This window comes from Coloeus monedula (genome assembly GCF_965178545.1).
Source record: "Coloeus monedula genome assembly, chromosome: 14".
Lineage (NCBI taxonomy): Eukaryota > Metazoa > Chordata > Aves > Passeriformes > Corvidae > Coloeus > Coloeus monedula.
Genome location: NC_138794.1, coordinates 6,610,781 through 6,626,190, shown reverse-complemented (window position 1 = coordinate 6,626,190; position 15,410 = coordinate 6,610,781). Strand labels below are relative to the sequence as shown.

Below are 15,410 nucleotides of genomic sequence, written 5' to 3'. Positions count from 1 at the left end.
CTGGGCTGAAGAAGGTGGTTCAATTTACAGTAAAGTATTATTGTTCATCTTGACTTTTAGTCTAAATAGACAGTAGACTACAGAAGAAAAAGTGGTGTTGCCTAATTGTGTTCTTCAAGTCTGGAACACTAGAACAACTCCTTCAAAAGGCAGTCTAAACAAAACTAATGCGTGGGTCTTGCTAAGAATTCTTCAGTTTAAATGCCTTTCATTGGGTCCCTCTAGGGTTGTTCTGCTTACGTTGGAAAACTGTGCACATTTTAGTCAAATTGCCTGTAGGCAACTGGCATTTGTGACTAATGGCTGGAGGAAGTTTTCAGGGGAGTTTGCTTTGCATTGCTTGCATAGCATTGGCTATTCCTTGGACAGTGTTTTTATATTCTAAATTCACTTTTGATGTATGATACCAGCCGTGCAAAAACCCTCATTGTATGTGGCTGAAAGGACATATTTTATTCAAAGAGGGCAATCATTGCTTCATCTTTCTCTTGGAAGTTTAATACTTCATAAAGTCTTTAGCCTGTTTTCCCTGTCCTGCAAGTGAATTGATTTATCCATGGAATGACTTAGAAGTGCCTGAATACATGTGCTGAAGACATTTAATGTAGGTGCTTAAGTAGGACCCTTAGATCAGACCTGTCCCAGGGGCAGAGTTTCCTTAGCCCTGTCCCAGTCACCTTTCCCAGGACATACAGATGTACCATATGAGCAGTGGGCGTCCAACAATCAGGTCACAGCTCAGAGGTTTCCACCTGTGCTTGTATGAAGAGAAGGTTTGGGAAATACAGCCTTTGGGAATCCAGTTTCAATGAAGAGTGGCTGACTGGCTCCTACTTCTCTTGTCAGAGACCATTGTAATTACAAAGAATTGTTGCAAAGCTGCTGCTGTGCAAGGGCTGCTCTTAAAAATAAATGATGGGATCTGTGATTTCATGGATAATTGCTGAATTTGGCACTGTGTTTAGTAGGCATCTTCCAGGCAAGGGCAGAAGAGCCTGTAGTGTGGCTTTTCTCATGTTCAGGCAGTTTCTTTAAAACAAGGACTCCTAAATTTTAGAAGAAGGCAAAAGAGATGCTTGTTTTTTCTGTTTTCTTTTGGAAGAAGTGTCTCTTTTTTAAAGCTGGAAATTTTGAGGGGCATAACATTATCAGCATTTTTGATTTTTTTTTTTTTTTAGAGATGGAAGTGGCAAGAACCTCCCCAGGTAGATTAAGTTAACACTTCAGATAAACTGACCTTGCTAATATTTGGTAGCTTTGCTGTGTCATTTAACTGCAGAAAGTACCTTGAAACAGATATCTTGAGGTGTTCTGGTTTGAGTCCTTGGCAGTTCTTTCAGCGAAGCTGATGCCCTTTGTGCAGAGATCCATTTTGTTGTTGGTATTCAGTTTGGAAAGTTAGCTGCCTATAATTCTTCACTAAGAGGTCCTATAAAAAAATGTCACCAAAAATAGGGAAAGCTTCAAACCTCGATCTGTGCATGCAGTGAGACCTGCGCCTTCTGAAACCTGCATCCTCTGGAATTTGCACATTCTCAGTTCTTTGTTTCTTGTGCCTTTCTGGAGCCAGCTGCTTTGCAGACATTTCCTTTGCTTTGCTTTTAGTTTGCTTTGGCTGCTTTCCTGTCCTTTTTTTATTTTTAAATGCATTTTCAAGCATGCTCTAATGTCTGCTGTTAACCCACTTCTCAGCCCAGGGCCGGACTCGACCATCGAGACGAATCTCCTTCTCCTTCAGCATCTCTCCATTCATTCCTAAGTCTAAAACTCTCTTTTCTATTGGCTCTTCTTCCAGTGATGAGGAGGAGGAGGAGTTGGATAGTAAGTAATTGTTTTCTGTGCATTGCAGCCATAATGGGTGGAAACAAAGGCAAATCTGGTTTTCTGCTTCAGACACTGGAATTTCACCTTGCAAACATTGAACTAACCTTTCCATTGCATGATGTCTAATAGCATTATCTTAGTGCTGTATCTGAATACTCACTAATGGCAGAATAAAAGGATTATTATCTAAAGAATCTTCTACATCAGCACCATCACATCTTATCTGGTTAGTTTTAGTCTGTATCCATGTGGCAAATATCATCACCTGCCACTCTGAGCAGCAAAATAATCTTTACCTTTTTACTGAAACCAAAATACTTACCCTGAGCTTGTTGCAGTGCATGGAGTTAGCAGAAGAGGTAGAATCTTGCCCTCCAGAAGTGACAGTGAGTGCATTGCTCAGTGGAAGAGAAGTGGACAGAAGCCCTGATTATTAAATTCTGAAAATCTTCACAGCAACTTCACAGTTCCCCCACTACGCAAAAAGCACATATTGCAGTCAAACACCTTAAATCCTCAAGGTGATCATATCTAGGTCCTGATATTATTATCCAAATAGTTCTGTGGGAAACAGGCAAGAGTTCTCTGGTAGCTTTTTTTTCTCCTGCAAACTCCATTGCTAAAAGAAGCCTGACTAAGGCAGAAGATTGAATTAATTTAGACTCCTTTTGTGTTTTTTAAATAGGCTTATCAAAGATAATTGAAAATGTTTCCTATTTTTTAAGCATGTTTTATTAGACTGTTGAAATAAACCAGACACATTGCTTGTGTCTATACTGGGATGGGGGAAATTGCTTTCCAGTCCAGTAGATTCTGGTTGCTTTCTGAATTTAAAACAATCTCCACACCATCCATGTTGTACGTATCTAAATTCTCCTCCTTTCCATTCCTGGTCTTCACTGTGGGTTTGTCCCTTCCTTCAAGAAAGTCCTTGCCCAGGTGTGATATTACCCACTTCCATATTTAAGCTGCTTCCTTGTTTCTGTCTTTTTCTTCTGCTTTTAACACAGCTCAGAGTTCATGAACCCCACAAAGTGAACTGCAAAAACACAGCTGTGCATTCTATCATGACCCACAGTAAAAAGTACCTTTAGGTAAAATTTTTGGTGGATTTTGTTTGTTTGGTGAGTTCTGTTCTTTTGAGGGTTTGGGTTATTTTATTATTGTTTATTTTTGGTTTTTTTTTTTTTTAGGCATCCAACACCTGATATTCATGTTAGGGTATGGCAATTTTAGAGGATATTTATGGTAGCCAGTATTTATCTTCTCTCCCTCAACAGCGCTCCTTTTAACGATGATCATTTAAGATAGTGCCAGATACTGTCTCAAACAATAATGTTGTTTTCTTTACATGTTTGAGGATATTGTGATGACTTTATGAAGGTTGGTTTAGCCACAGCTATTTCTAAGACTGCTTTGGCAATGGGCATTTTTCATGGAGTAATCCCAGACCAATTTGTTTTTTCACATCTTTAGGGTTCATTTCTCATAAGAGGATGGATGTGTGAACATTAAGATTGCTCGCCCATTTCAGTTACCACTCTTCAACCTCTCCATGCCTGTTTTTCTTTAGAAAATGGAGAATTAGTTGAAGTTTGTTTGGTGATATATGTAAGACATGGATTTCAGATGGCTGGACAATTATTACGAAGCCTGTGGATTTCTTGACCCACAAAAGTTTGATTACTGGCAGCATGAAGGCATTGCAAGCTGGTTTCAGCATCCTAGTCCAGTCACTGCTTTCTGCATAATGGATCCTGATGAATTATTTCAAATCTAGCTACTATATGAACTAATTTTGGTGGGTGATGCTTAAAAGGTGTTCAGATGAGTACAGCAAAATTTGGCTGCTAGCCCATGTTCATTGTACACAGATAGCAGTTCTGGCTTCTGAAATAAAAACTTCATTTTTTCGTGGGTTGTGAAGTCAGATGTCAGTTTTGTTCCTGGTCATGACAGAAAACACGAAACGTTAAGAAAATAAGCTTTCCTTCCCCTGTTCTACTTCAGAAACAAACCAGAAGGTGAGAAGATGTGTCTTTTTCCATGCTTATCTTCCTGGGGTTTACAGCTTGCAGCAGAGGGTTGATCATGTGATGTTATGTTATAATCTAAAATATGAAATCATAAACAGACCTCGATTCTTGACTGGATCTATTTTGCCTGCCAGCACCAAGAGACCCCTGCTTTTAAGAGAAAACAACTATTGCAGTAAAAGATAAATGATACATAATTGTAGTTCCCATGCAGTATATTTTCTCAAGGTAGTGAAAAACAGTCACAAATATCAAAGTATTGCAGCTCTTGGTTCAGAGTTTGTTCCCATTTCTGATGTTAACTGCAGAGAAACAAAAAGGTTTGTGAAATACTTAAATCCAGTCAAACTGAGGAATCTATTTTAAAAGGAAATGAAAGACTAAGGAGGCCTAACCCAGGTTAAAAGCAAACTAGAACTGAAACGGGAACCAGAGTTACAGGAACTTTAACCAAGAATTTGGAAGTCTGTAAATTAGTTGTGTGATCTTAGTATGCACTTAGGTAGTTTTATATTATAAAAATATAATATCACTGTTGGAAATCAAATAGTGGACTTCATTGCATACATATTACAGTATTACTAACTTTGGTGTATTTGGGATAAATCATTAATGAGGTGAAAGATTTTGCAAGGGAAATATTAACACAGCTCTCCAAGCAGGGTTTAGGTAACGGGGTATGCCTGTATTTTAGTTTCTCAATATGAAGAAATGGTATTTCTGTCTCAGACTCTGTTGGCACTTGAATCAGTGGTTAGAAAACTCTGGTTTTAAAGCCTAATATTGTATGCACGGTTTTTCCTAATGCACTTACTGCTTTTGGATAAAGGGACATCTTTTCCTCTAATGGCAAGTAGCTCTTTTGCATTCACCCTTAGCATTAAGGGAATTTGAGCCAAAATACTGTTTTTCTTGTAGTCTAAATGCAGAAGCCTACTAAGGTGACAGTCATGCTGCTTCTTGAACTTCAGATAGGGCTGCAAACAGTAATTGTAGGAAGGTTTTTTTGGAGTCCTGGCAAGCCCAGTTATTTCAGAGAGAGCCCTCTGTCCTGGATCATTTCATCCTGATTTCTTAGTGTTCTTCGATGGTTCTGGTAAATGGTGTCAGCTCCCAGATCTGCTCCAAATGCGTTGTGCAAGCAGGTTTCTTGTGTGAAGAGAGTTGGTGCCATTGGCAGGGCTTCAGCTTCATGTTGAAATTCAGCCTTTCCTCAAGCAGTGTTGCGTGACGGAGCCCCAGGCTGGTAACATTTTGTGGAAAACGGAATAAGGCTTCCCTTGTTTCCCTTACTCTTTATGAAGTGCCTCAGGATTTTGATGGGAAAATGAACTACAATTTTATCAAGCAGAAAAGTTTTATACATGGAACCCGGATGTGCTGTACAATAGATCCTTTCTAGTGCAGTATAAATAAAAGCATTGTGTCAGAATGATTCTCATTTATACCTATTGTCATTGAATTGGCAGTTCTGATTCAGACACCCTGATTTACCAGCAAGTTTAACAGTTGCACAGTCTTTACTTAATAGCTGAAGAGTGATAAAAATACTAAACAGGCTTTTGCCTCAGCATCTAATTTGAGAGCAGCCAAGGATGCAGGGAACAGGTTTTATCCTGAACATGTGAAATCTGTTCTAAACACCCACTTCTGGAAAACATTTCCCTTTCCTCTTCAACTGTCCCAATATGCAAATGATGTTTTTTTGGAAGGTTGCAGTCTAACCTGTCACCCCCTGCCCCTCCCGTCTTTTCCAGATGCGCAGTCGTTCGGCAGCTCCGTGGGCTCCTCGGTGCAGAGGTACAGTATCCTGGGGCCACCGTGTCCCTTCTGGGGGACTCTGTCTGCAGTGGGCTCTGCCTTGGACACCCAGAACCCCTCCTGGCACCAGTGCACTTCAGCTAAAATCAGGAGTTGTCAGGCTGCTGAAAATCAGTCCCGTATCTCTTAAAGGCTGAAGAATATTCTAGATCACAGAATAGGAAAGTCTGTTCTAAGTCTCACCTCTTAATGAGGCTCTGTGTTTATTCATAGCCAATAACATCAGATTATGCATTGTTGCATGGTATCAGTTTACCCTGACTTATATTTTACACTAAAAGTAGTTCTTTCTCCCTGTGGCTAATTCTCTCTATATATATAACAAAGGCCAAAACAATCATGTTTTTGTATGTTACTTTTCATTCTTGCAAGTTGCACAGAGGAGATAATCTTCCTGGTGGCTTTCAAAGGGCTTCACTGGAGGAAGGATGTTTGTGGCACTGAGGGAGCTGAGTGTCTGGTCTCTGTGTCACTGGCAGCTTTGGTTTTATTTTGTGACTGAGAGGCTCTTCCCCTCTGCTCATTGCTGTTTTCTCCTTCTTGGTTTAATTTGTATTTCTGCTCTTCTGCTTTTGGTTTGTGTTGTGCTTAATATTGACAGATTGTGTCCTTTAATACAATTCTTCCTTCGTAGCTGAAGAAGTCATAAGCTTGTGCATGTAAAGACTGGCAAAAATTATCTGGGATCCTAAAAATTCCTAAATTAATACACATAACCATTGTGGTTTATTACTTAATATTGGTATTCTCATTTCTCAGGGGAGGCTTTGCAGACGGTGTGGTTTCTGTTAAAAACATTCACTGTCTTTTCAGAGTTCATTAGATGCCTTTCTCTGGAAGGAAATGGTTCTTTACCAGCATTAATGGTTCCTGGTTATTTGACAAGGGGAGCAGCAGAGGGTGCTATGGCATGGCCTGCTTCAAAACAGATAGGAGGATTCCTTGAAATTTATCTCAAATGAGTGGATTGGCATTTTGTCTTCACTCTTCCTTCTCTTTCACCAGAAAGCAACCCTAGACTCTGTTGGCTAAGAAATGCATTTGTCCTTTAAAAAGAATCTATCCATTTAATAGATGCTTAGGGAAGAAAAACCAAAAGCAACTTTTATCTTTTATTTTAGTATATCCGAAGAGAGCAGCAGTGTCCCCGCTGGTAAAGGTGTAACAAAAGTCAGCCGCACCTTCAGCTACCTCAGGAATAAAATGTCCAGCAGCAAGAAGAGCAAAGTAAGTGTTCTTGTGATTTTTGGAATGCCCTAGGCAGCAGAGATGGGTTCTATGTTTAAGTCTTTGCCTGACTTTGCTTTCTTTACTTTCTTTTACTTTCTTCCTTCCTTTTTTTTTTTCTTTTTTTTTGTAAGGGCAGGATTGTCTGTGGGGTGATAGGAGCTGGCTCCATGGGAAATCTTAGCACCCCAAAACTGAGCCCAAGGACAGCTGTATGAGGTTCAATAAGGCCAAGTGCTGGCTCCTAGATTTGGGTTACAGTGGCAATGCTGGGTGGACAGTTGCACTGGATGATCTTGAAGGTCTCTTCCAGCCTTTATGATTCTATGTTTTTACTCCTTTCCCCACAGAGAATAAATTTTGCCCTGGCATGAGTTAGGGCTTTGTAGTGATTAATGAGTCTAATTTTTACAGAACCTGAGCAGTGTTTAATGAAACAAGGACAGGAGCTGTAAGAAGGGACTGGCTGCTGAAGGCTGTATTGTCTTTTCACCATTTTTTTACTTTTGCCACAAAGTTCCTGTGCACTGCAGGAGAAGTTGCTCAAACAGTGACCTTTAGTGATGGCCAAAATTTATATTTTTCCCTTTTTCCATCCTTGAAACCCTGGAATTTAATTTGCTGAAAGTTAAGCCCTGCTCAGCACAGCTGAATTTTCTGGGAACAGTATTGGTTACAGAAATAATTACATTAATGCTAAATATTTCACACAAATGGGCTGTTGTTGCCTTAGATTGTCCCCTGAAGGTTAACATATGTTTGGGGATTTTCTTGGCTTGGATTTTTTTGCTTGAATCTCACCTCAATTCATCTGTCTGACAGAAGCTCAGGGCACTTTACTGTCTCATTAGGTGATGTGTAGTTAATATGTTGGTAAATACTGTTGGAAGGCTCTTGAGTGGTGGAATTACACACAGCTCCTCTTCATGGATTTGTCTTTAAAGACAGAAAGCCACAAGTTTCAGTGACTTAGAGCTGCTGCTGAGCAACTTTAGGACAGTGCTTTTCCCTGCTGCAAAGTACAAAGTCAAAAAAGTAAATCTGTTTACATAGAAACCTCTGTGCAAACACCAGTGAGAAGTTCAGGAGCATTTTGCACAGACTGTGAGTGAGACTGGAAGTTCATTAACTGGTTCCTGCAATTAATGTGAATAATCTCTAAAGCAAGAACTGGAGAGAGAGGTAAGAGATCTGGTTGGGACAGAAAATATAGCAGCAGTGCTTTTATATACTTGCTCAGTGCAGTCTGATTTCACTAGTTTTGTGATTGTGTCTGAAAGTGTTGACAAAGAGTTGCTCCAAAATCCCAGCCATAACATGCACTATAAAAATGGCAGCTTGTATCAACTCTCATACTTTTACTAAATAAAAGCCAAAATGTAATTCGAGTTGCAATTTCTTGTCTGCTCACAGTGGAATGTTTGCATTACGTACATTTTTAAAGCTCCACCTGTACATTTAAATAATTTGACCAAAAATTCATTGGAATACTGATTTCTCAGAAGCATTACAGACGAGAAAAACCGCTAAGAGTTAAAACCAACAGAACAACAAACCTTGAAAGAGGAAGTTTGACAAAGGAAGTTGGTTTCTGAGCTGTCAGGAGGGAGGGAGGTTTCAGTGTCTTTTCAGCTTGGTTTTACTGATCTCCAGACCTTCAGAAATGCAGTTTACTGAGATGAAGTAAAGTAAAATAAAGCATATTTGAGCCTACTAATGACAACAGCTCTTTTGGAAAATGTTGCAGAGTGTTAGGTAAAAAACCCTTAAAAAAAAAAGGGGGTGTTTAGAGCATTAACTGGAGGGGATACTGGTAGAAGTTGATGTGAATTTACCCATGCCTGGGGTGTCCTTGGTGTTATTTGGGATTATCAGTGAATCTGTTGCTGTTAGCAGAGTTCCCTGATTCACATTTGCAAAGTCTTAAACATGCTCTGTCTTTGTCAGTTCAGGAGAAAACCCTCATTTTTTTCATTTTGGTCGAGAGTTTCTGAGAAATTACAACAATTAGCATGAGTAATTTTTCTTTTTCCTTGCCTTGCACAGTAATAAGGCAGTGCTGTGCCAGCAGCAGCATTTCAGGGTAAATGGTAGGAGTTCTAAGCGTTTGAAAGGATTAGGAGGCAGAATATCTGTGACCTGCAGAGCAGGAGGAGTGCGAACACACAAAACCTTTCTGTCTGGGCAACTTCTGCAGCACTTTGTTTGCTGAAGTAGTATGTAGCAACACTGAGGTGTGTTAAAATTCACTTTTTCTGTACCTCAAACATCACAGAGTGTTTGATTTACTCCCCTCTACCTTTTAAATAGGTGGTCTCGTATTGACTCGCGACTTGTAAAATATTAATCACATCCTTTCTGCCTGTATGGGTTTGGTTTTTTGGGTTTTTTTTTTTTTCACAGTGGAACCTACGGTAGGGCAAGATGAAGCAGTAGCAAAGTAGCTAAAATCATCTTTAAGGAAGTCAGCAACTGTCCTGCCCCTCCCCCCCTTTTGCTCAACTCCTCTGTGCTGTGCCTCCATCCCCGGCCCTGCTGCAGCCTCCAGCATCGCCATGGGCTAGTGGGGAGCAGTTCCTGGTGGGGAGCAGCTCTCCTGCCCCGGGGGAAGGATGTCGGTAAAACGGAATAGATTCTCAGAAGTACCTCAGATCACAGTCAGGCTGGTGGGACTGAAGCACTGGGAGGTAAGAGCTCCATGGTTCCTGGGGAGCGGGATCCACTGCTGTGGTGTGCGGTGTTAATTCGGTGCCGCGGTACCTGTCGTGGTGTCTGCTCTGGCACGTCGGTTCAGCCACAAAGCCGGGCTTCAGATCTCACTGGCATCTCCAAGAGCACAAAAATAGTCTTGTTTCTACTGTCCTTCTTTAAATGAAGTTCCAGTAACTGCCACAGGAAAAAAGAAAAAGCTGAAAAAAATCTCATTGTGAGACTTTGTCCTTCAGTGGAGTGGCTGGCAGCCCCTGTGTGGAGTTTGCTGTTTCCTCCTTGAAAGTGGTGTACCGATTTCCTGTTTTTCCTGAGGTTGTTCAGCTTTAATTGAAATTAAAATCAGACTTCAGAATTGCTGGGTTTCACAGTGCATTTCAGGTCGGTTTGAAGTATAGGATGGGAAATCTCCTTTCAGCATGAGAGTCACAAGATTTAGCTTGAGCTTAGAGCGCTCTTTACCCTTGGAGCTTCACAAGGCTTGGCAGTAGAGCAAAACTCCAGGCATCAACTTGGTACTATCAGCCCAGGCCTAAACTGCAGAGTTTCAGTTCCTGAACCGTGCCAGGCTGGATATGGTTAAAGATGGGCAGGTCAGCGGATGGAAAATGGGGCTGTGGAGGTTTCCGTGGGGTGGTGAGCCAGGCTGATGGCTCAGAGGAGGCGGAGATGTGATGCAATACAGACTCTTTCTGGCAGGTTTTCTGCTTCAGACAGGATTATTCCATATGGTAATACTCCTAGTTTTGCTTATTTGCAGAACAAAATAGTGTTTGGGGCCAGTAAATAGACTTTCTGTTTATGACACTTTGCAGGGAGACTCCGGCACTGGCATTTTGCCTGGGATGTGTTGGGAGAGGAGTCCTTAGGCTGAGTTACTCATTATTTGAGTGTGTCATCCAGGGCTCAAGAGTTTCCTGCAGCGGCTGCAGAGCTCCATCCCTTTTCCAGCCACTCCATGGCAGTTGCTCACATGGGCAGCTCTGCAGCTCCCTGATACTCAGCCTATGACAATATTAGGCAAAGGGCACATGGCATATAAATAACAAAATGCAAAGATAAGCTGACAGAAGCCTTTACCAGTTTCTGGTTAAGCTTCTCTTTCAGATGCCAGGAAATCTGCAACAGTAGTTTAAAAGTGCAGACCTGGAGCTGATTAATATGGTAAACATGTTGTAGGTTGGTACTTGGAAAGACAAGGAGTCACTGTAATTCAAATTCAGAGGTTTTCTGTGGTGCTTCCTTTAAAAATTATTTGGAAGAATTCCAAATCCATGAAAGGGTGCGGGGAAAAATGTTTCAAAGTTCTTGTATTTAGTATTTTCTGTCTAAGGGAGCGATAGAAAAATAAGCAAAAACGCTCCTAAAAGTTGCAGAAACTGTCTTTGCTTGTCATCTTTCCAAAGCTGAGTAGCCCAGAGGTTGAGTTGTGGCTTGTGGAAGATGAGAAGGTCTTTTATGGTGTTGCTGTTGTTCCTCAGCCTTTCTGTGGTGCCATATATTGAGAGTATATAAAAGATCCATTTTGCCAAAAAGCTTCACATAGTTACTTGGGGTTGCATGTAACTGTTGAAAAAGTCTCTGGTTGGAAGGAAAGAGGTGGAAATACTCTGGCAGTGAGACTATACAGGCTCTGAGGAAGAGCTTGTGTTCTCCATTAAAAATGCAGCTGCGAATCATGAGCCTTATGGTTTGGCCTTAAAAAATAACTGTGTTGAAATTCTGATACACACTGCGTGTGGTATTTGTGTTTAACACAATTTATTTAAAATGTTAAGAGCCAAGAGAAAGAAAAGAGGTAAAGTCGTTAAACCAAGCAACTATAAAACAAAGGTAGAAGGAAATAGGTGCCTTCAGAACAGACTCAGTTTCATCTGCAGTGGTGAGACAGCTGTGTGAGTCGATAGTATGTAAATCCACTTCCACAGGGGCTGTGAGTGGCATTTGTAAGGGAGAGCTGTGCAGACACATGGCCATTGTTCAGGTGCACCTCGATCGATGTCCTCACCGTGCCAAAGGCAAACACTGAGCAATCTGTAACTAGGGAAGAGACCTCTGCGAGGTGACAAGGCTTTTGGTCATTTTGTCTCGGCAGGAAAAGGAGAAAGATAAAGAGAAGACAAAAGAGAAGGACAAAGATTCTAAGGAGAAGGAAAAAGATAAGAAGCTGTTAAATGGACATCTCTTCACTGCAACCTCCGTTGTAGCCCAAGCAACCTGTTACCACTGTATGAAGCCTTTCAATAAGGATTCGTACTACTGTGCAAGTAAGTCAGGGGGGGGTTCCCCCCCTTCCTTTTATTTTTCATTGAATCTGGCATGGAAAATGCAAACCTTACACTTTATTTTCCTTTTGCTTGCGGATGTCAGGTGGGAGGGAGACTTTGGAGACAGTGATTCATGGAGCGGCGTGTTGCCTTGTGGAAACTGGACTGAAATGAGTTGTGGATGCATGGAGGTGTCCTGAAACCTCTTTCCTAAGCTTGAGCTCAGCCATTACAGCAGGCTGTGGGGTTTTCTACCCCTTGTTGGGCTCTATTGGTCAGGAGGACTTTGGTTATTTCAGCTGCATGTAGTGGCTTGGAGCTGAGGTGCTTTGCTAAGATGGACAGAGGACAGGGACAGCTGGCTTGGATCATGGCTTTTATTTCCAGTGGGGAAAGAAAAAAGTCCTACCCATCTGTGGTGTATTGCTTTAGTTCTCTGAAACACTGCTTTGGTGCACCCACAGTGGGAACCACATGGTGCAGAAAGGAAATACTGACCCTCTGCTCCCTTTGTACAAGAAATTGCATCACAGGTCAAATGACAACTACCTGTGAGTGTGTGAAGGACGTGCAGCACAGAGCAGGCAGGATGGGAACCCTCACTGAGGGTTTCTGGCAGATTGGGGATTTTTTTTTCTCCTTTCTTATCAGATGGTTTCTCATGCCTGTAGCTCGATGAGGTCAGTGGTGTTTGTGTGGTCGAGACCAGAATGCTGCTTGGTTCATGCAGCAACCCAAAGCTATAGAATATGCAGACAAAAACGTCTTTTTCCCACTGCAGCTCACTGGGAAAGGCTCTCCTCTCCTCACTATCAGTAATTTTTTACTCCACTGGCTTAGAAATGAGTCAGAGCAACTGCAGGAACTGCTCCCAGGCTGGAGCCTTCCGTTCCTTCTGGTAGATGTGAGCAGGGGAAGGAGCAGCCAGCTGAATCCCGAATGGCACCTCTGAGTTTCCTGGAAGAGATTTCAGCAGAGCTGTTTGTCTGAGACATGCTCTGTGTCAGCCTGATGGGAAATGTAAACCATCAACAATTACAAGCTCTCAAATGCATCCTCTCCCTTTCCCCACTTGACTTTCTTAACAGCTTCTGAAGCCACGTAGAAAATCAAATAGATCCCAGTTTAATGTTCTGTATGCTAATGAGTTAAAATAACCCAACAGTGTCATATGTTTTGGCACACATGTTCCTTCCTTACTTTCAAGGTGCAATGGAAAATTTTTGTAAGTTTTCTGTATTGGCCAGAAAATTAATGTCATAAAAAAAAGTTTGGTGAGGGCCTAGGTTGGGAGCTCACATCTGAGAGTGGTTCTTTCTCCCTTTGCATCTTAAAATCCTCCTCAGGTGATCATCTTTTGGAAATGATGGATAACCAGCAGCAGAAGCTCTGATATTCCTGTGCTGTTGTAGGCTGGTGCTACCATCACTGCTCTGTCTTGCCTGTAGATGAGTTTTTCTTGATGCCTTTTAAAGCACTGGATCATTTTAAATCAATGTCTCAGCTTTTCAGTGATGCCCCTCAGGTTCCTGAAACATCTGCTCAATGCTGAAAGATTGAGCGTGCTCTGAAACAAATGGACGAGCAAAAAAGCCTAATTTTTAGTAGCTTTCTGCCTTGTGGTTTTTATTTTTTTTATGATCAGTGATGCAGAAAATAAGGTGTAGAGGGTTTTAGTTATTAATGCTAGTGACACAGAGGAGTTAGAGGAACTTCCTACTTGCTGAAGAGTTGAATTGAAAGAATAAAGTCCCTGCAACCAGATTTTTTATAATACAAAAAATCCAAATTTTTTGCCAAATGGTACACACTAAAGAGCTGCCTTCAGGCTTTCTAAGCTTGAGTGTGAATTTCATCATTCTGAATTGTCTCACTGCCTCTCTTCATGCACCAGGAGCAGGTTCTGTTTCTCTTCCTTGTTTGGTTGGAAAAATATAGTGCTTGTGGGTTTTTGCAAGAGCTTTCAGGTTGCTTTGTTCTGTCTTCTCTTGCACAGGAAATGGTGAGACATTGCCAGAATAGCAGCACCCTATGGCCTTACCCTTATCTCTGTCAAAATACCAGAATTACTGGCTTTTATTGGGTTGTCCCAAATGTAAGATATTCTAGAAATGTGAGCATATTTTGTCATTCTGGACATAGATTTTTTTCCTTTCTTTGTGCTACAAGAAATAATTCAGAACTTCACACTTACAGTGTAGCATACATGTGAAATACAGTTCATTATCTGTGTTAGTGTTGTCATGAATGAGGGGAAGTATTTTTCTCTAAGCTACTGAATCTCCTCTTGAGCTGTGGTCTTTCATCTGCCTAAAGAGTTAAAGCCTCAAACCCAGTTCTCAATTCTTATGAAAAAACAAGCAGTTTGAATCATTTTTGAAAACTTTCTTTCCCAGAAATCTGCTGGCAGAGATCATGGGCAGACTCAGGGTATTCAAAAAAAAAAAAAAAAAAAAACAAAAAAACAACCAATCAAAAAAACCCAAACCACCCAGCTTTTGCTCTGGCAAATATGAATATGCAGCAAAGGGTGCTGTTAAAGCATGGTGGTCTTTGCATTGGTGAATGTCGTGGTTTTGGACCAGAATTTCAATCCAGTTTCCAGCAGGAAGTCCCAACCTCACAGGCATGGTCCCTGACAGATGCTGCTCCTGCTGCCTTTTCCGGTAACCCTGTAGTACAGCAGCACTTGGGTTCTGTGCTGTAGATCTTACCCATGATGTCTGAGTTCATATAAATGAATTTCCCTGTCCTCTTCTGTCTTCTAGATCTCACAGCCCTTGTCTTCATGAGAACAGTATTTGTCTTTTCAGAGAAATATTGGCCCTACAATTGGTTTCTGTTTCTGTGTCCTGCTTCTGCTTTCCACCTTACTTTCAGAGGAATCACGCCATCAGTTTTTTTTCCTTTTATTCTTTAATTTAAGACCCCTGGCAAATCAACCTTGCATTGATTTTTAAACAGCATTTCCTGTTAAATTCCATGTTATTAACAAACAAAGGGCTAATTATCCTGGAAAGCAGCCTCTCTCTCAGAATTTGTAGCTACTTGTGTAAACCACAATGATGCCTGAAAGTTACAATTCTCAGCTGTGAAAGTGAACAGTTCAGATTACAAACAGCAAAAACGGACCTGTTTTCTGTGGGGTTTTGTTTAATTCATTGTTTTTTGGGATTTTTTTTGACAGACTGTAATGCAATTGTTCACAAAGGCTGTAAGGAGAGTTTTGCTTCTTGCGCAAAGGTCAAAATGAAGGTAAGGGATTTCATCTACTCTACTGAGCAAACAAAAAAGTTTATGCAGATATAAAACAACTTTCTACCATATGGCACAAAGTTTCCAGCTTGTTGTAAAGAACTTCAGCCCCTGTGCTGAAGCTTTCACATAATGAAAACTGTTACATGTACTGTTTGTATGAGGAGCACACAGAATTTGTGCTTGCCCCAAATGCAAGGAACCTGCTTGTCCAAGCTAAGTAATGTTTGTGCAATTATGATTTCAGTTCACTTCAGTATTGTCATCACTT

General features: G+C 41.1%; 1 protein-coding gene across 1 annotated transcript in view; it reads left to right on the top strand.

Annotated features, from left to right (window-relative positions):
• AKAP13 (A-kinase anchoring protein 13) overlaps window positions 1–15,410 on the top strand; it is a 200,941-nt gene that overhangs the window by 166,308 nt on the left and 19,223 nt on the right. Inside the window, exons 18-22 of the mRNA XM_082291019.1 lie at window positions 1,693–1,821; window positions 5,618–5,660; window positions 6,803–6,908; window positions 11,713–11,884; window positions 15,072–15,139. Of these exons, the coding sequence (XP_082147145.1) occupies window positions 1,693–1,821; window positions 5,618–5,660; window positions 6,803–6,908; window positions 11,713–11,884; window positions 15,072–15,139 (518 nt within the window). The remainder of the gene's footprint in view (window positions 1–1,692; window positions 1,822–5,617; window positions 5,661–6,802; window positions 6,909–11,712; window positions 11,885–15,071; window positions 15,140–15,410) is intronic.